The 20,263-nt window shown below is 51.7% G+C and overlaps 1 protein-coding gene across 2 annotated transcripts; it reads right to left on the reverse strand.

Annotated features, from left to right (window-relative positions):
* Positions 1-3,814: 3,814 nt before the first annotated feature.
* smg7 (SMG7 nonsense mediated mRNA decay factor) lies at positions 3,815-20,220 on the reverse strand. Of its 2 annotated transcripts, none has more exons than XM_079243726.1 (23): positions 20,115-20,220; positions 19,377-19,408; positions 18,261-18,378; positions 17,825-17,957; positions 17,570-17,741; positions 17,004-17,075; positions 16,725-16,875; positions 16,502-16,637; positions 16,267-16,426; positions 16,028-16,187; positions 15,886-15,956; positions 14,223-14,283; positions 14,020-14,139; positions 13,534-13,936; positions 12,946-13,087; positions 12,523-12,869; positions 12,079-12,432; positions 9,266-9,409; positions 9,045-9,131; positions 8,816-8,966; positions 8,567-8,737; positions 6,207-6,361; positions 3,815-6,135 (listed from the first exon to the last, which is right to left on the reverse strand). In XM_079243726.1, the coding sequence occupies exons 1-23, from the start codon at positions 20,129-20,131 to the stop codon at positions 6,022-6,024; spliced, it is 3,471 nt and encodes a 1,156-aa protein (XP_079099852.1). In that variant the 5' UTR covers positions 20,132-20,220; the 3' UTR covers positions 3,815-6,021. The 2 variants fall into 2 exon arrangements, with proteins under 2 accessions (XP_079099852.1, XP_079099853.1); XM_079243727.1 differs by having other exon boundaries at positions 19,377-19,404; positions 20,115-20,203.
* Between the last annotated feature and the right edge of the window lie 43 nt (positions 20,221-20,263).

The following is a 20,263-nucleotide window of genomic DNA, read 5'->3' on the forward strand; positions in this document are numbered from 1 at the left end:
GATGTAAGATGGATAACAGAGATAAGAACATGAAACACAAACTAAAATGTTAAAAGTTGGAAGAAAGCAAAGTATATACTTAACTGCTAAATCAACAGACACAAGTGGAACTATACAGATCTACAAAATACCCCTTTGGGCTTGAAACAAATACCAAATCATAGAAGAATGAAATCCAAACAGACCCCCAACAATACTTACAACCAAACCACAGCGAGGGAAATTGAGCAAATCAAGTGCAGCTGGCTGGATTGTTGTCAGCTTGCTTCTAAAACATGGCTGACGAGCCGGAAGCTCCAACAGGAGCCGCCTCAGCTACAGTTTAAGCACCACGCCTTCAAAATACAGAGAATTAAATAATTTCACATGAAAAACATAAAAATTTCTCAACTCAACCCGCACTGCTGCCTCCATAAGTGTAACAGTGGGGGGCACTCTGCTCTCAGACTTCTGTTCTGCACCTGAACGCAGCATGTAGAGCGCGTTGACAGGGAGAGGGGCGGGGCTAAACCATCAGCCATCTGCTTTCTGGTTCCTCCGCCTGAACTCCTCTCCTTCCCTCCTCTGATTGGATGGTGTAAGCGCCGCTCGCTGCCGTGTCGGCATCCGGAAGCTCTGGACCAGGATCTGATAAGGTCAGAATGTGTCACTGATTCAGTTTCTCTGGTGATTCAGGCTCATCTGGAACGTTGGGGAAAAAAAATTGTCTTTCTTCTTTTGTTTGAGTTGATCCAACAACATGAGGTTCTATAGGAAGGGAAGCTTTCATTGTTTACCGGCTTCGCCGTGTAAAGGTGGGTAAGTGACCCTGACCTCTGCGGTCACACGACATCTACATGACACCGGAGTAAAATCTACGTCAGCTGGAGGTTGACGCTGGTGGATCCAGTTTGATAAAACCATCCATAACTAGTCAGTATACTGGGAAACTCTTCATTGCACCAGTACCACCAGTGGTACAATCATCACCCACCATCTTCACTGTAGAACTGGGGGTCCAGCTCCGGTCCTAGAGGGCCATAAACCTGCAGGTTTTCCATGTATCCCTGCTCAGACACACCTGACTCAAACTAATCAGTCACTGTGCAGAACCTCATAGGCTGTTGGATCCATTTAATGTGAGCCAGGTGTGTTAGAGCAGGGATACATGTAAACCTGTAGGACAGCAGCCCTGGAGGACCGGCTTTGGACACCTCCCCTCCTGTAGATTATCAGAGGGTTCTGCAGGAATCTCTGTATGCTGGTGACAAGCCTGGATGCTGGTGATCTTCTGCATTATAACATGATTCTCTACTGGAAACCAGTGCATGGACTCAGGAAGCTTCCAGAAACCAGTGTGAACCCAGTTCATGCAGGTTAAAGCTCCATCATATGTGAAGAGGATCCAGAAACACGCCGTCTTCTCTGGACCAAAGCTCATTTAAAATGTTCTGAGTGGAAACCTGGATGAAGATGTGGAATAGTTTGTGGACAGCATGGACGGCGTGTCCTGCAGACTAAAGAGGAGAGGGAGCATCCAGCTTGTTATCAGCCTGCATCTCTGATGGGATGGGGTTGCATTAGAGCCGATGGCGTGGGCAGCTTCCACATCTGGGAAGCTCCATCAATGCTGAAACATCTGCTCCCATCCAGACAACGTCTCTTTCAGGGAAGCAGATGTGCATCAGCTGTCTGACGCTTCATGTCAATCAGGAGCAAAATCTCTGAGGAACGTTTCCACCTCGTTCAATCCGTCACAGCGGAAGCCAAAAAGGTCCAACCTGGACAGACCCGGTACCGGCAGGTGGACCTGACGGATGTTTAAACAGACGATTCTTGTTAGTATATTGTAAAAATGTCATGAAAAGCTCATTAATCAAGCAGATTTAAGAATAAACCCTGTGATCCAATAAGCAGCCAGCAGATGGCGGCGCAGCACCACAGAACAGCTGCTGCAGGTGGTTTGTTGGGCGAAACCATAGACATACATAGACGGCGCATCACACCGCCATCTCTGATGGGTTTCCATGCGCCTCCAATCCATTTATCTGTAAGGTGTAGGACCAACCACAACAATAACTTCACCAATTTTACCTGATTTTTTTTCACAGTTTGGTTTGTTACAAAGGGCAGAGATATAATGATACAGATCACTTTAAAACTTTAAAAATTACGTGCTAAATATTTTATATCCTATTTAATTATGACATAAGGTAGCTACAATATAAATGAATGTATAAATTAATTTGATACTAACATGTTTGTTTATTGATGCATTTGGATTAATTTATTTTTATCTGGTAAAATAAATTATTATTCAACCTTGTGAAATGTAATTCCACACGATCTTTCAATATTTTGTTGGTTATTGCAACCGTATGCTGAACAAAATACAGGAATAGTTGCTGCTTTCTCTTGACTACGGTTGACTCTTTTATTTACATTTATTAATTTATCAATATAGAGATACAGTCGTACAAAGTCTGGAAAAAAAAGTATTGTATCAAAACTGTGCGATTTAGAAATTACCCAGAAAAACACTCTGAGAATGCAAACCTCGGCCAAGGTCTTTAAAAAGTTCCTGGATCCAAACGGTGATCCGGATCGCCACTAAAATTAAATCAGTTCTCAATTTTCATCAGTTTCCAACAAGTCCTGAAAATTTCTTGAAAATCCATCCATAACGTTTTAAGTTATCTTGAACACAAACAGACAAACATATAAAGCTGGTAAAAACATAACCTCCTTGGCGGAGGTAATTATGCTACCATGTAAAACTCTCTTTGTGAAGCATTATATCATATTTTTCCATAAACACCTCATAGGAGTAAAATTTATCATTTGCATTTAGTAGATTATTCACTGTGTTAACATTATTTATAAACCAGTTATGTAGAAAAGTGTTTTGTTTGTGTGTAATATATACGCGCTGTTCCACAGAAAATAGTTCTGTGGGGAAACTACGTTAACTCTGCAGCAAGACCCGAAAGCAGAGACCCATCCAATATGGTGGCGACCCAACCAATATGGAGGCAACCCATCCAATATGGAGGCTACACGCCCGAGATGGCGGAAACCCATCCAATATGGCGGAGACCCATCCTATATGGTAGCAACCCATCAAATATGGTGGTGGCAACCCATCCGATATGGCGGCGACCCATCCGATATGTTGGCAGTCCATCCTATTTGGTGGCAACCCATCCGATATGGTGGCAACCCATCCAATATGGTGGTGGCAACCCATCCGATACGGCGGCGACCCATTCGATATGTTGGCAATCCATCCTATATGGTGGCAACCCATCCAATATGGAGGCAACACATCCAATATGGCGGAGACCCATCCAATATGGAGGCAACCCATCCGATATGGAGGCAACACATCCGATATGGTGGAGACCCAACCGATATGTTGGCAATCCATCCTATATGGTGGCAACACATCCAATATGGCGGCGACCCATCCGATATGTTGGCAATCCATCCTATATGGCGGTGACTCATCCAATAGGGAGGCAACACATCCAATATGGCGGTGATCCATCCGATATGGTGGAGACCCATCCGATATGGAGGCAACCCATCCAATATGGAGGCAACCCATTCTGGTTCTGATCCCACACCACCTAAAACCAGTAATGATACGTTTTACTTACGATGCGTTACACATTTCAGTCATTTAATAATTTTTCCTTTGATTTTTGTTCGTGATCATAATAAACAAGGTTAACTAGTTGAATGACGTGGGACCATCCCTGCTGGGAGCAGTCGTACTGGAACCAGTTGCTTCCCAGTAAGAAGGTGAATGAAGGCGGCGGACACGGCATGAAGGGAGAACAGTTGACGTTTATTTAAAGGCTGATTCCACCAGTTTACAGACACAAACACAAGTAGTCAAAGGTCAGAAACCTGCAGTCTGACACACGAGGACCGCCTTCCCGAAACCTCCCAACACCCAGCGTGGAATGTCGTCAACAGATTGCAGAACCGGTTCTGGTCCTCGTGGCGAGCCGCCAGCTCGGAAAGCAAGCGGGACTTTTCTTCTCCTGGCTGAAAGTCGTTCAGAAAGTTTATCGTTTTTACATTTTCTAAATGCAACATGAAAAGCACGACCACACGAAAAATAGATACTCTGAAGGTAAACGCCGCCAGCAAATAAAACCCGCTCAGAACCGCCGTGCGATCCGAAACATCCGCAGCAGCCTGGAAACAAGCCGCAGGAAGTACAGCCCGAACCCAAAGCCGTCCTGCACCAGAACCTCGGCTTCATCACAAAGAACTTTCCAACAACGCATCTTTTCTTCGTTTCAAAGTCGTACGTTACCATGTTTGTTTTTTCATCCTTTTCAAAGGAAAAATTAAGTTTATTTTCAAGTTTGAACAGAACCGGGCCAAACCACGTTGCTCAGTCTGTTTTTATCTGTTCTTTTATTTAACGTGAATATTTACATCATCACATTTCTGTTTCCAGTAAATTTGCCAACTGAAATAAACAAAAGAAGTCTCTCCGGGTTGCTGACCCAAAACTGGTCCAGACCCGCCCGGTTCAGGACCAAAGCAACTATCAGAATCTATAGTTGCAGTTGCCATGACAACAAACAGGCTGCTTATCCAGCAGAAGCAGCTGACTGGCTGTTAGGTGAGTCACCGGAGGCGGTGCTGGTTCTATTTTGTGTCCATGCAGGTGAAAAAACACGGGTCCGGTTCGGTTCTGGGACATGTGGTTTAGGTTAATTCCGGGTTCAGGTCCCAGATCTGTGTTTACCTCGGACGTGATTGGAGACAAACCGTCTGTTGTTTTCCTAATGAACCACAAACAGAAGGAAGAGGAAACCAGCGCTTCGGTTCAGGTTTTAGTCGTCCGGTTCTGGGCTTTAGCCCTCCGGGTCTGGGTTTTAGCCCTCCGGGTCTGGGTTTTAGCCCTCCGGGTCGGGGTTTTAGCCCTCCGGGTCGGGGTTTTAGCCCTCCGGGTCGGGGTTTTAGCCCTCCGGGTCGGGGTTTTATCTCTCTGGGTCGGGGTTTTAGCCCTCCGGGTCTGGGTTTTAGCTCTCCGGGTCTAGGTTTTAGCTCTCAGGTTCTGGGTTTTTTGGGTTTAAATAAAAAGCAGTAGTTCTGGATCCGGTTAGAACCCGTCGGTCGCTGCTTCAGACTGGTAAAAAAAAGGCAGAAGAAGAAGAAAAGCGAGTAAATGCAGGTTAAATAAGCGAGCAGAAGAGTTAGCAGGAAGCTAACGGAGAAGCTAAAACTGCTACGAACAAATCACAAAATACACTTTGTTGTTTTTCTTTTTTTTCTGAATATCTGCGAACTCTTTAAGCTAACTTCTACCTCATCATCATCCTCAGCAGGGCGTTTGTCCTTTACCCCTCCCCCCAGTCCCGACGCTCCCTGGCATCCCGAAGCCGGTCCGGAAGTCCGGTTCCGATCCGAGTCCAACTACAACGCTAAACGTTTACGTAAATATTAATATCGCGGCAACCTTCATCCTTCAGCTCCTCCTCCTCAGTCAAGAAAATGAAGAGATCATAAAGTCCGGTCTGTTGTTTTGCACCCCCTCTCCGTGTGTCTCCTTACCTCCCCCTGAACCTGACCACCACATCGTCCTCGCCCCCCCCAACAGTTCTCACACCGAGTCTGCGGCGGCGGAGATGCTAAAAAGCGCCGCCAGAACCAATCAGACGGTTGTTTCCTTCTGAACAGGATGGCAGAGGATGGGGGGGGGGGTGTGTGTGTAGATGTGGCGCCTGCTAAAAGTCAGGGGGGTCGTTGTGGTGAGGGGGTGCGAGGTGTTCCTCAAAGTCAGGAAACCCTGCGGCAGCGCGGCGCCGTGGTTAAAGAGATCCCGCCCCCTCCAATCCAGGAGGGGGTCACCGCTCCTCGAACAGCCGAAGGGGGTGGGGTGGTGATTCAGCCTCGTCGGGGGTCGTGCGCCTCCCCAGCCTCCACCGCTTCTCGTCGGTTTTAATTCCTTTTTAATTGAAGCTCGTCTCGCCAAACTTCATTTTTTTTCCTCCGTTTCTCCTTGCGGTCCGGATGCGTTCAGTGGGGCGGGTTCATGGCGCCGTGACCTCGCTGCTGCTTCTGTTTCTGCTGCAGGAGGAGCTGCTCCAGCGCCGATGGCCCCGGCTGCATCATGGAGCTGGACCAGATGGACTGCAGAGGACAGGACACGTTAGCCAGAGCAAGACGAAGATGGAGAAAACCCAAACGGGTTGGTTCCGTACCTTGAGGCTGTCGAGCAGCACGGTGGAGGATGACTCCTCCATCGGAGACTCCTGATTGGACCAGGAGCTGCCTGTGGACCCAGACTGGTGCCAGTCAGGTGCTGTGGAAGAGGCTACAGCCGGCAGGTAGTCCAGACCGAAGCCGCCGACGGTTCCTGCAAGGAAACACGACACCTTTTCAGAACATCCGAGTTCAAACTTTATGTAAACATGGACAATGTTGACAGGCTAACGCTAACTACGCTAAAAGGCGGGGCTGACTGTAGGTACAGCGTTGTGATCCTGGTTCCAGAACCAGGAAGGAAAACCTCCACCACAACCAAAACCATAAGGAAAACCTTCACAAAGACCGGAACCAGGAAAGAAAACCACCATCAGGACCAGAACCCTCACAGACCCTTATGATGACTACAACCATGGGCATAAATGTTCCCATGACACGTCTCTGCAGCATTGCGTGGACATCGGGGGCAGTACCGTTGGACTGGCAGACTGGGGTGGTGGTCCCCCTTTTTAAGAAGGGGGACCGGAGGGTGTGTTCCAATTACAGGGGAATCACACTCCTCAGCCTCCCTGGTAAGGTCTATTCAGGGGTCCTGGAGAGGAGGGTCCGTCGGATAGTCGAATCCCGGATTGAGGAGGAGCAGTGCGGTTTTCGTCCTGGTCGTGGAACAGTGGACCAGCTCTATACCCTCTTTGGGGTCCTGGAGGGGGCATGGGAGTTTGCCCAACCACTCTACATGTTCTCTGTCGACCTGGAGGAGGCATTCCACCGTGTCCCCCGGGGGGCTCCTGTGGGGGGTACTCCGGGAGTATGGGGTACCGGACCCCCTTGTACGAGCTGTTCGGTCCCTGTACGACAGGTGTCAGAGCTTGGTTCGCATTTCCGGTAGTAAGTCGGATTCGTTTCCGGTGAGGGTTGGACTCCGCCAAGGCTGCCCTTTATCACCGATTCTGTTCACCTAGCCGATTCTCGGCTGCACGTAGAATTTCTAGGTGCAGCCGAGGTGTTGAGGGGATCCGGCTTGGTGGCCTCAGGATTGGGTCCCTGCTTTTTGCAGATGACGTGGTCCTGTTGGCTTCATCTGGTCGTGATCTCCAGCTCTCACTTGAGCGATTCGCTGCCGAGTGTGAAGCGGCCGGGATGAGAATCAGCACCTCCAAATCTGAGACCATGGTCCTCAGCCGGAATAGGGTGGATTGCCCTCTCCGGGTCGGGAGTCAGGTCCTGCCTCAAGTGGAGGAGTTTAAATATCTCGGGGTCTTGTTCACGAGTGAGGGAAGGATGGAGCGCGAGATCGACAGACGGATCGGTGTGGCGTCTGCAGTAATGCGGACTCTGCGCCGGTCTGTCGTGGTGAAGAAGGAGCTGAGCCAGAAGGCGAAGCTCTCCATTTACCAGTCGATCTACGTTCCTACCCTCACCTATGGTCATGAGTTGTGGGTCGTGACCGAAAGAAGGAGATCTTGTATACAGGCGGCTGAAATGGGTTTCCTCCGCAGGGTGGCCGGGCTCTCCCTTAGAGATAGGGTGAGGAGCTCGGTCATCCGGGAGGAGATCAGAGTAGAGCCGCTGCTCCTCCGCATCGAGAGGAACCAGTTGAGGTGGCTCGGGCATCTGGTCAGGATGCCTCCTGGACCTCCCTGGTGAGGTGTTCCAGGCACGTCCCTCTGGGAGGAGACCCCGGGGAAGACCCAGGACACGCTGGAGGGATTATATCTCTCGGCTGGCCTGGGAACGCCTCGGGATCCCCCCGCAGAGTTGGCAAATGTGGCTGGGGAGAGGGAAGTCTGGGCTTCCCTGCTTAGGCTGCTGCCCCCGCGACCCGACCCCGGATAAGCGGTAGAAGATGGATGGATGGATGAATGGATGGAGAACCAGAACCCTCCTCCTTGCGCTGTCACCTTATCGTGGTGGAGGGGTTTGTGTGTCCTGAAGATCCTAGCAGCTATGTTGTTGGGTGCTTAATGCCCCTGGTAGGGTCACCCATGGCAAACAGTGTCTAGGGGAGGGACCAGACAAGTGCGGCTCAAAGACCTCTATGACAACTACGACTATGGGCATAAATGTTCCCTTGCCCGGACGCGGGTCACTGGGGCCCCCTTTGGAGCCAGGCCTGGGGGTGGGGCACGAGCGTGAGCGTGCATCAAGACCAGAACCAGGAAGTAAAACCTCCATCAGAACCAGAACCAGGAAAGAAAACCTCCATCAGAAGTAACCTGGACCGGACCTTGTAAACTGAATCTGTATAAATAAAACTGAATTGAACTGATTAAATGAACGTCGGACTAAAAGCCAGAACTGGACCAGATGCCGGGACGGACTAAAAGCCAGAACCGGACCAGATGCCGGGACTCACCCGTCTTGTCGGCCTTCCAGCGGTCCACCACCCTGCGGTCCCGGCTGTCCGGGGTCCCGATGGGTCCGAAGTTGGAGAAGGGCACGGCTCCGTGGTTGTGGGTTGGGGGGGAGGAGGGCAGGCTGCTGGGGTTGGAGGAGTGAGGGGATTGGCTGGCTGGGGTGGAGTGATCTGCCAATCAGAGAGCAGCTGACATCAGAGGCACGTTTCACTGGCCGCCTGCAACAAACCTGCGCAGGTGTGACGTACCTGAGCTGGCGGGGAGGGAGGGGGACCAGGGAGTCCCCTCGAACAGAGAGTAGAGGGACGGCTCCTGTTGCATCATGGGAGCGTCGGGCTTGGAGCTGGGAGGGAGGTTCTTCCCGTACGCCTGGCTGAAGATGCTGTTCTGGTTGAACTCCTGAACACAAACACACCTGATCCATGAAGCCGACGCCTCTCCCCTGCAGCAGCCAGGTGTCTGAGGAACAAGACTCACGTGCATGGGGAAGCCAGGTACGGGCAGCAGCGAGGACGACTGGCCCGCCCCCTCAGGACCGCTCTCCATCCGGTTCTGGTTGGACATCTGCAAAGACCACGGACATCCGATCAGACGATGAAAGGCGAGTCGGAAGCATCATTGAGTGTCAGAGCAGAGATGCAGAGGGGTGTAGCGTGGGGGTGGGATGAAGGCGGGTGGAGGAAGACGGGGCTACATACAAACAGATTCGGTCCAGGAGCAGAGCTAAGAGGGCCCGCCAAGGCCTGGAAGAAATCAGGAGGCTTAGCAAAGACCAGCTCCTCCTCCTCCTCAAAATCTGCTAGAGTTTTTAACAGGTCAGGAGGTAGAAGAGGCTTGTTGTCCTGGTGAGAGACGGAGCCGGGAGAGGAAGGCGACAAGAGAAGAAGAGGAGGGCAGAAAAAACAGAGACATCAAGCCGGTCAGACGGAGCTGGAGAGGAGGAAGGTTACGCTGCAAAGCAACTAGGACCTGGTCCCAGGAACCAGAACTATACCTACGAGCCCGGACCCTGGTCCAAGGAACCAGAACTATACCTACGAGCCCGGACCCTGGTCCAAGGAACCAGAACTATACCTACGAGCCCGGACCCTGGTCCCAGGAACCAGAACTATACCTACGAGCCCGGACCCTGGTCCAAGGAACCAGAACTATACCTACGAGCCCGGACCCTGGTCCCAGGAACCAGAACTATACCTACGAGCCTGGACCCTGGTCCAGGACCTGGTCCCAGGAACCAGAACTATACCTACAAGACTGGACCCTGGTCCCAGGAACCAGAACTATACCTACGAGCCCAGACCCTGGTCCAAGATCTGGTCCCAGGAACCAGAACCACACCTACGAGCCCGGACACTGGTCCCATGAACCAAAACTATACCTACGAGCCCGGACCCTGGTCCCAGAACTATACCTACAAGCCCAGACCCTGGTCCCAGGAACCAGAACTATACCTACGAGCCCAGACCCTGGTCCAGGACCTGGTCCCAGGAACCAGAACTATACCTATGAGCCCGGACCCTGGTCCCAGGAACCAGAACTATACCTACGAGCCTGGACCCAGGTCCAGGTCCTGTTCCCAGGAACCAGAACTAAACCTACGAGCCCGGACCCTGGTCCAGGACCTGGTCCAAGGACCCAGAACTACACCCACGAGCCCGGACACTGGTCCCAGGAACCAGAACCATACCTACGAGCCCGGACACTGGTCCAGGACCTGGTCCCAGGAACCAGAACTATACCTACGAGCTCGGACCCTGGTCCAGGACCGGGTCCCAGGAACCAGAGCTATACCTACGAGCCCGGACTCTAGTCCAGGACCTGGTCTCAGGAACCAAAACTACAACTACAAGCCTGGACACTGGTCCCATGAACCAGAACTATACCTACGAGCCCGGACCCTGGTCCCAGGAACCAAAATTATACCTACGAGCCCGGACTCTAGCCCAGGACCTGGTCCAAGGAACCAGAACTACACCTACCAGCCCGGACCCTGGTCCCAGGAACCAGAACTATACCTACGAGCCCGGACCCTGGTCCAGGACCTGGTCTCAGGAACCAGAACTATACCTACGAGCCCGGACCCTGGTCCAGGACCTGGTGCCAGGAAGCAGAACGAAACCTACGAGCCCGGACCCTGGTCCAGGACGTGGTCCCAGGAACCAGAACTATACCTACGAGCCCGGACCCTGGTCCAGGACCTGGTCTCAGGAACCAGAACTATACCTACGAGCCCGGACCCTGGTCTCAGGAACCAGAACTATACCTACGACCCCGGACCCTGGTCCAGGACCTGGTCCCAGGAACCAGAACTATACCTACGAGCCCGGACCCTGATTCAGGACCTGGTCTCAGAAAGATTCTGAACTGGCCCGAAGCTGGTCCAAATCTGGAAATGCTCAAGAAACAGCAGCTATTTTAACACGGACACATCCTGATCGGAATCCGTATCAGAAAAAAAACAACTTTAATTTAAACGTGTGCCGGATCAGAAGTCTGAACGTCATAAAAACGTTTTCGTCAAGATGTTTTCTTCATAAATCAAAATGTTTTTGTCATACGGTCAGGAAATTTTTGTCATACGCCGGAACATTTTCGTCATACGTCAGGATGTTTTCGTCAGGACGTTTTCATCACACGTCAATGTTTTCGTCAGGAGGTTTTCGTCATACGTCAGGACGTTTTGGTCAGGACATTTTCGTCATAAGTCAATGTTTTTGTCAGGTCGTTTTCGTCATATGTCGGGACATTTTCGTCGGAATGTTTTCATCAGGACGTTTTCTTCATACATAACGTTTTCGTCAAGAAGTTTTCTTCATATATCAAAATGTTTTTGTCATACGTCAGGACGCTTTCGTCATACGTCAAAACGTTTTGGTCAGGAAATTTTCGTCATACACTGGAACATTTTCGCCATACGTCAGGACATTTTCGTCATATGTCAATGTTTTTGTCGGGACGTTTTTATCATAAGTCAGGACGTTTTTATCATATGTCAGGACGTTTTCGTCACAGCGTTTTCATCATACGTAAAGTTTTCGTCAAGACGTTTTCTTCATATATCAAAATGTTTTTGTCATACATCAGGGCGCTTTGTCATAAGATGGAACATTTTCATCATATGTCAGGACGTTTTCGTCATATGTCAATGTTTTTGTCGGGACGTTTTTATCATAAGTCAGGACGTTTTCGTCGGGGCGTTTTTCGTCATACGTCGGAACAATTTCGTCATACGTCAGGACATTTTCGTCATATGTCAGAATATTTTTGTCATGGCGTTTTTCTCATACATCGGAAATTTTTCCTCATACGTCAGAACACTTTTGTCATACACCGAAACACTTTCGTTATACGCTGGAACATTTTCGCCATACGCCGGAACACTTTCGTCATACATCAGGACGTTGTGTTGAATTGGACCAATCAGAACCTCTGAAACAACTAAAAGAACTCGGACTGGATTCAAAGCTTAGCTTGTAGCTTCTGCCTGAAAGCTATCAAACCATCAGCTGACCTCAAACGGGGGTCCACGAGATCCCGGGGGGACCTCTTGTTCTGCACAGAGCCCACCGGGTGGGGGCCTCTTCATCCTCTCAGCCATTAAGGACAGGCCGTCCCCCATCCTGTAGGACGGCTCCCAGTGGAAGTCCTGCATCTTGACGTCGGGGAACTTCATCTTCTTGTCCATGCTGGCGAGCTGCGACTGCACCGGGGACTCGTACAGCTTCAGGGGGTCCTGAGCCGCCATGAAGAAGGGCTGCTGCTGCTGGGGGGGCTGCTTCAGGGACATCTGCATGGGGGAGATCTTCTGCAGCGCCGCCTGGGCCTGGCTCCACATCTGGGCCGGCTGGTCCTGGACCTGCATGTACTGTCGACATCACAAACATCACCATGACGACATCGTGGCTCGATGACATCACACAGCAGCAGGCAGGAAGTGGCGGTCATGTGATCTGACCTGCTGCAGACCCGGGTGGTGAGGCGGACTCTTCCCCATCCCGACCTGCTGGCCCGGTTTGGTGGGGGACTGCTGCTGACTCATGGCCTGGACCTGCAGCTGCTGCTGGGACGGGACCTGGGTCACGGTTCCCGGAGCCGAGGACCCCGGCCCCGACGGCCTCTGCTGGCTGTAGGGGATGTGGGACTGCTTCCCGGCCTGGACCTGGGTTCCGGTCTGGGTGTGAACGGTCGGCTGGAGGAAAGGTCCGGAAACCGACACGCCGGTGGAGAAGGTGAATCCCGGATTGACCTGGAGTCCCGGGAACGCCACCGGGGACGGGATCACGTAGGCCGACGGCGGGAACCCTGGAAGAACCGATTGGGACCAGAAGTTAAAACCAGTTTGTGACGCGGATAAGAACCAGTTCTGGTGTGAACGTACCGGGTCGGCTGGGCAGCGGCGGGAAGGCTCCGGGGTGATGGATGGGGATGAACTGGGACGAGCAACTGGTCTGAGTCGGAGTGACTGGAGTCTTCTTCACCTCCGACACCGGAGTCTTCCTCAGCTCCGTCTGCGCTTTCACCTGGAGGACAGCAAGGGTCTGGTCAGCGCCACGCAGAACCGGACCAACACACAGAACCGGACCAAACAGAACCGGACCAAGAAACAGAACCGGACCAAACAGAACCGGACCAAACAGAACCGGACCAAGAAACAGAACCGGACCAAACAGAACCAGACCAAGAAACAGAACCGGACCAAACAGAACCAGACCAAGAAACAGAACCGGACCAAACAGAACCAGACCAAGAAACAGAACCGGACCAAACAGAACCAGACCAAGAAACAGAACCGGACCAAACAGAACTGGACCAAACAGAACCGGACCAAACAGAACCGGACCAAACAGAACTGGACCAAACAGAACCGGACCAAACAGAACTGGACCAGCACATAGAACCGGACCAAACAGAACCGGACCAGCACACAGAACCGGATCAGCACCAGGCAGAACGGCAGCGTTCCCACCTGTTTCCCGATGTCCGCCGTCTTTTCGTGGATGCTCTTCTTCATCTCGCTCTTCCTCTTCCCGTCCCTCTTCGGTTCTGCTTTCCCAGTAGACCCATTTCCTTTGCAGAATTCCTTCTGGTGCTGGTTCCGACCCAGCTCGCGGCTCGGCTCCCTGGGTTTGATGTTCTCCTTGAAGGTGACGACGGGCCGCTCACCGCCGTCGGGCCACGAGCTCTGAGTCTTCCCGGCAGACAGAACCGACTTCAGACCAGAGTTCCCACCGTGGTTCTGGCTCTGCTCGCCATTGGACGACTCCTGCAGAACCGCCGCCTCCTTCTCCTGCGGTTCCTCGATGGCCCGCTCTGGAATGTCGGTGATGAAGAGTAGCAGGCCTTCCTCACTCACTCTGCACTGGATCAGCCTGCAGAGACAAGACGGTCGTGATGTTCTGAAGCATCAGAACCAGTCTGATTTGGACCTCTTAGTCCGGTGATCTACACTCACCCCGGCTGGTTTTCAGCGACCCATTTGCCCAGACTGATGAGGCGCTGGTGCCGGGCGAGGACCGGCAGGCCGTCCCTGTCTACCAGGATGCCCTGATGGCCTTTTGTGAAGTCCAGACACCTGAAACACGGCAGACATTCAAACATCAACCACGACTCCAGCTTAGAGAACCTCACACAGAACCGGACGGAGCGGGTCAGTACCTCAGAGCGGGTCGGAGAGCCAAGAAACCCTGGAGCTCAAACTCCTCTGGTAGGGGCATCGCTGTGGTGAAAACAAACACACCTTCAGCTGCTGCGTCAGAGCAAACCACAGACTGGATATAAAGATGGGCGGAGCCTCTGTGACGTCACCCGTAGGTTTCTGAGGAGCTGAATTAAAGCTAGGTGGGCGGTTCCTACCATCTCCATCTTGGCAGGGGCATGCGCGTCGTCTCGCCCGGAAAATACAAATATGGGCAAAGAGGTGGAGCTGAGAGGGGGGCTGTGAGCGTCATGTTAGATGATTGACATCGAGCGAACTCCGAGCTTTCTGTAGCTAAGAGCTAACCGAGCTAACCCAGAGATAACAGGAGCTAACCAGCTAACGGAGGTAAGCGGGCTAAAGCTAAGTCATGTTGTTAACCAGCTAAAAACCGCGGTTGTTCTACGTTCTTCTCACTTGACGCGGGAGATCGGGTACCTGTCAATCAAAAGGACACGCCCATAAATACGCCGAATTTTTAGATTAAATTACTTTTAAACGGGCGAGTTAGAAAAAAATTCACTCCCCCCACAGTTGTCATGAAGGTAAACCTGACCTATTAAACCTAAAATGGATGAAATGGAAATGTTTCTGCAATTCCTTATTTATGGGTTGTCCCAAATAAGCCCTGAAAAGTCTCCATCTGATCCAAAATGCTGCAGCGAGGGTTCTGATGAGGACTAGCAGGAGAGATCATATTTCACCAGTTTTAGCCTCTCTACACTGGCTTCCTGTTAAATCCAGGATAAAGTTTAAAATTCTTCTCCTCACATATAAAGCTCTCCATGACCAAGCTCCATTGTACATAAAAGATCTTATCGTTCCATATATTCCAAATAGAGCACTTCACTCTCAGACTGCAGGTTTACTGGTGGTTCCCAGAGTCTCTAAGAGTACTATGGGAGGAAGGGCCTTTAGCTATCAGGCTCCTCTCTTATGGAACCAGCTCCCACCGTGGGTTCGGGAGGCAGACTCCCTCCACACCTTTAAGATGGAGCTGAAAACCTTCCTTTTCCATGATTCTTATAGTTAGGATATGAGCATCTCCTGAGTTGGAGTCTGCATGTACGGGACCCAACTGTCCAGGTTCTGCTCATTGCTGCTCATGTTGATCTGTCTTTCCTGTCCTCTCCACCCCAACCAGTCGAGGCAGATGGCTGCCCTCCCTGAGCCGGGTTCTGCCGGAGGTTTTCCTCCTGTTAAAGGGGAGTTTTTTCCTTCCCACCGTCGCCTCGTGCAGCTCAGGATGGGGGGTTGGGTCCAAGTCATGACTCGATGCCATCAGTTGGTTTCTAATGATGTGGATGTAAAGTGTCCTGAAGTCCTGAAGTGGCGCTATACAAATAAAGTTGAATTGAATTGAATGTTTGTAAACATGTTTATTCCTGCTGTAAACATGTTTATTCCTGCTGTGAAGTTGGTCTTTTTAACATGGGAGTTTATGGGGATTTGCTCTGTTTTGCAGCCCCTAGTGGATGAAGGGGGAACTGCAGTTTTATGCACTTCCACATAGGCTTCACTTTTAACCGCCGGAGGCTCCGCCCATCTTTCATAGACGGTCTATGTAGCAAACATGTGATCCAGTGAAGCTAACGATGAGTGAAGCTAACGAGGTCGTCCTACCTGGGGAGCTGGACACGTCGTCCTCTTTGGGCTGGAAGCTGTTGAGGATGGACACCAGCCACGGCCAGACGCTACAACACAGACGGCAAAGTCAGAGACGCTGCAGAATGACGGCTAAAGGAGGACAGGAAGCGGAACTTACTGCTGCCTCTTCTCCACGGCGGCCTCGTGGAAGACGCCGGGCCTCAGCTTGAGCCAGTCCAGAGACACCTTAATGGCCGGCAGCGGACACTCCCCCATGATCTCCTCGCCGCGGTTCTTGTTGAGCAGAACTCGGCTGCACATCACAGCCAGGAAGGACACTGCGGAGACAGGAAGTGATGTCAGACAGGACGCGGCAGTCCGACAGGAAGGCAGATAAAAGCGGCGTGTGGTTCTTACTGAAGAGGCCGAGCAGCTGGAACCAGCTGACCTGCTGCTCGCTGCTGTAGCTCTGCTCGCCGTCGGCGCCCAGGTCTCGGAGGTGGTGCAGCTCAAACAGGTTGATGACGGTGATGTGGACCAGCTGCTGGGAGCTGAAGGCTTTCTGCAGGATCAGCCTCTGCAAACACACGGCACCACGATGAGCCGCCGGGACAGGAGACCCCCCCGACACGCCAGAGCACGCCCGTCCTACCTGGAACTGCTCCTCCAGCTTCTCCCTCAGACCGTCCAGCTTGTCCAGACTCTTGCTCAGGTACACGTGGCCGTGAAACTTGATGAAGGCCTTGATGAAATCAGACACGCTCCACTTGGTTTTCACCTCATCGCGACTGCAGACAGAGAAGGAGAGATGGAAGCGCGCCCACAAAGCGTCTCCATGGAAACCAGCGGTTTGGTGGGCGGCACGGTGGCGTTACCTCTCCAGAGCCTTGGACAGAGCCTTCTGCAGGTTGGTGGAAGCTGCCGGGAACGGGAACTTGACTGCGATGCTGCGGCAGTAGTAGAAGATGGTGGTCAGGTGGTCTCCCTTAGAGGAGGCCAGGATGGCCAGCTGGTTGTAGGGCTGACCTGCAGGAGACACAGGACGCAGGGCGTCACTGCAGGGAACTACAAACATGGCTGCTGTCTGCTGAAACGGCGTTGATGGAGGTCCACCTAGAGCCGGTCCAACCGAAGCAGAAAGCAGCTGGACTCACCGTTGGATGGAACCAGCTGCGCAGCGTGTCGGTAGTAGGACTCGGCCTGGCTGGTCTGGTTCCGGTACCGAGCTGAAACCCAGAAACACCAAACGAGACGATCAGCCGCCAAGATGTTAGCTCAGCAAAAGACATTTAAAAAGTTACATTTATATTACAATTCAATTTATATTATATTTATATTTAAATTTATTTTAATGTAAAGAATTTTTTTTTACTATCAAAAAATAAAATTATTAACATTTAAAAATATAGAATAAAATAAGTAGAAATACAATAAAGAACAGCTAAAAAAAATTATAAAATTGCATGAAAATATTTTAAAATTATTTTAAAATATAACATGAATAAAACAAAATATAAATTAAAATATTAAGGATTGAAAAATAAAGTTAGAAATATAAATGATTAAACATTAAAAGTATGAATAAAATATGTAAAATATGAATAAATAAACAACATTATAAATATAATTTACTAAAACACAGGAAAGTAAAACACTGTTTACATGTTTACAGGTTGTTTACGGTAAACATTTTCCCTTCAGGAAGACGGCGTGTCCTCACCAATGTCTCCGAGGTGGACAAGGCAGTGCTGGCAGATGTAGGAGCAGGAGCTGGGTTGCGGCGTGACGATGGCGCCGCCGCCGCTCTGCTTGTTGCTGATGATGCCGAGCTGCGAGGACCGGACCCGGCACGGCAGGTCCACGTTGAACACCGTACACAGTTCCTGCAGCAGCTGGAAGACAGGCAGACCGCTACGTCAGCGTCTCGTACACAACCACGGCACCGTGGCGGTCCCGTCGCCGTTCAGATCCTCACCTGCGTGTAGAAGCCGCTCGCCGCCTCCAGGAACAGAGACAGGTTGGCCTGGACCTCGCCGCGGTTCGGGTTGGCGCGGTTCTTGGCCTGGCTCTGCAGTGTGGTGATCTGGTTCTTAAAGGCATGGTTCCACCTGCAGGACAGAGGACGGCGTCAGGAGGCCGAGGTCGTCCGGACGGCGTCCAGAGGACGGCGTCAGGAAGCCGAGGTCACCCTGGACGGCGTCCAGAGGCTCAAACTGTCAAACGTCATTAACTTTCCACCTTTCGCCGCCAACATCTGCAGCAGTGAAAACTGTCCCCCCTCAGACCACTTCCTGCTGCAGGCTTAGCGGTGCAGCAGTGAAAACTGTCCCCCCTCAGACCACTTCCTGCTGCAGGCTTAGCGGTGCAGCAGTGAAAACTGTCCCCCTGATGTGTGATGTGGATCAGCTTACAGGTCTTGCTCCACCTTCTTGTCCAGAGCATACTCCAGGTCCGTCACCAGCATCTTCTGGTACAGGTCCTGCAGGGCCTGTCGAGACGTCCACACCTCTGCCGCCCCCAGCTTTGAGTCTGAACACACACACACACACACACACACACACACACACACACACACACACACACACACACACACACACACACACACCAGAAATCCTGTCAGGACTCAAGGTGGACTGGAAAGACCAGATCACTGTAAACTGGAGCCGAGAGACTGGTTAGGAACCGGATGGTGTTTGGTTCCGCCTGGAACTGATCTGTTTGTTTTTTCTCACGTTGAAGAACCAGACGGGTTCTGATCCGGACCAAAGCGGTTCCGAGTCGCCGTAAATTTGACAGCAGCTGAGACGAAACACTCGGTCCTGCTCGTTTCCATGGAGACGACCATGGAGGCGGGATCGAGACGTTCTCACTCGTTCTGAAGAGAACTGAACTGAGTCCCCGGACCGGTTCTGACTGAGCCACCGCGACCCACTTCATGTTTTCATTTTCAATAAAAACCAGAAAATAAAAGCCACGATCGTCTCATTTCTGTGACGTCATCGCCGCCGCGACCGTTCACACGGAGCTCGCTTCGTCTCGTTTAGAGACTCGGACCAGAGGAACGAACAGACCGGATCGGAGGAGCGACCGGACCGGACAGGAGGCGACCAGACCGGACCGGAGGCGACCAGACCGGACCAGAGGAACGACCAGACCGGACCAGAGGAACGACCAGACCGGACCAGAGGAACGACCAGACCGGACCGGACCAGAGGAACGACCAGACCGGACCGGACCAGAGGAACGACCGGACCGGACCAGAGGAGCAGAGGAACGACCGGACCGGATCAGAGGAGACCAGACCAGACCAGAAGAGTGGGCCAGAGGAACAACCGGACCGGACTCTTCTTCTCATCCGGTCTGGTAAACAGAAAACAGCTGATTATCTGCAGTGTAAACCCTCTAACTGGACCAGATCAGTTCCTCACGTTCAGGTTTCTGCTGGAACACAGGAAACAACCAAGCAGCTGAAATATGGACAGGTGTGTGTGTGTGTGTGTGTGTGTGTGTGTGTGTGGCACACCTACCTGTCATGTCAGCCTTCAGGGCCTCTGCCTGGCTGGATGTAAACAGAGACAGGAGGTTAGACAGGAAACACGCCGCGTGACAACAACTGACCCCAGGTGTGCTAATGAGTCTTACGCGCGCATAACATCTTCATTGATCCTCATTTACATAAACATTGAAACATTTCCCAGCTCTCAGATGTCGACACGAGGGCTCGGACTACTTCCTGGATCACAAAATACTTTCACAGCCAGGCTAGCAGGCTAACAGCTGGTTAGCATCGCAGCTAGGCAGACAGGTAGTAAACACTGATCGATACCTGTAATAATCACAGATAAAACACCTCAACACACTGATCAATACCTGTAATACCAGGTAAAACAGGCTCCTGCTCACCAGGGACCCACCTGGAGGGAATGTGTGTTAGCATCGATGCTAACCTGACATAAATATGCTAGCATGCTAATGCTATCTAGCAACAACACACAAAGCATTCACACCCCGCGCGCGCTACCACATACTCCGATTATAAATCATGTCAGGGCGCGTGACAGTCAGGCTGTGTGTGTGATCAGATACACAGATAGCGATTATTTATTGATATGTGAAGCTCGCGCCACCGTTTAGCTAAAGGGTCCCTGTTAGCTTCTATGCTAACAGCCGAACCAAACAATCCATCTGCGGCCGAACCGGGTTCCGGGTCAGAACCGCGGAGAGGACGGGTTGCGGTACCGAAACGGCACCAGTACCGAACTTACCGAAGGTAGAGGTTCATCCTGCCGGGGAGAAACACGCTGTCACACGGAGACACGTCCCGGAGACAGCGCTGCTACCGCCGCCATGTTGGTCCTGTCTGACCTGCAGGAGGAGGAGGTGGGGGGGAGGAGGAGGAGGAGGGAGGCGTGGG

Source organism: Telmatherina bonti (genome assembly GCF_933228915.1).
Source record: "Telmatherina bonti genome assembly, chromosome: 7".
NCBI classification, from domain to species: domain Eukaryota; kingdom Metazoa; phylum Chordata; class Actinopteri; order Atheriniformes; family Telmatherinidae; genus Telmatherina; species Telmatherina bonti.

Bases quoted from the DNA above. Each gene is read 5' to 3' on its own strand.
- smg7 (XM_079243726.1), bottom strand. The intron at 17,742-17,824 runs GTGAGGATCTGA...CCTGTCTTCCAG, and splicing joins CGAGCGGCTTCTACACGCAG to CTGCTGCAGGAACTGTGTAC. The intron at 16,876-17,003 runs GTGAGTCCAGCT...TGTCTCCTGCAG, and splicing joins GCAGCTGGTTCCATCCAACG to GTCAGCCCTACAACCAGCTG.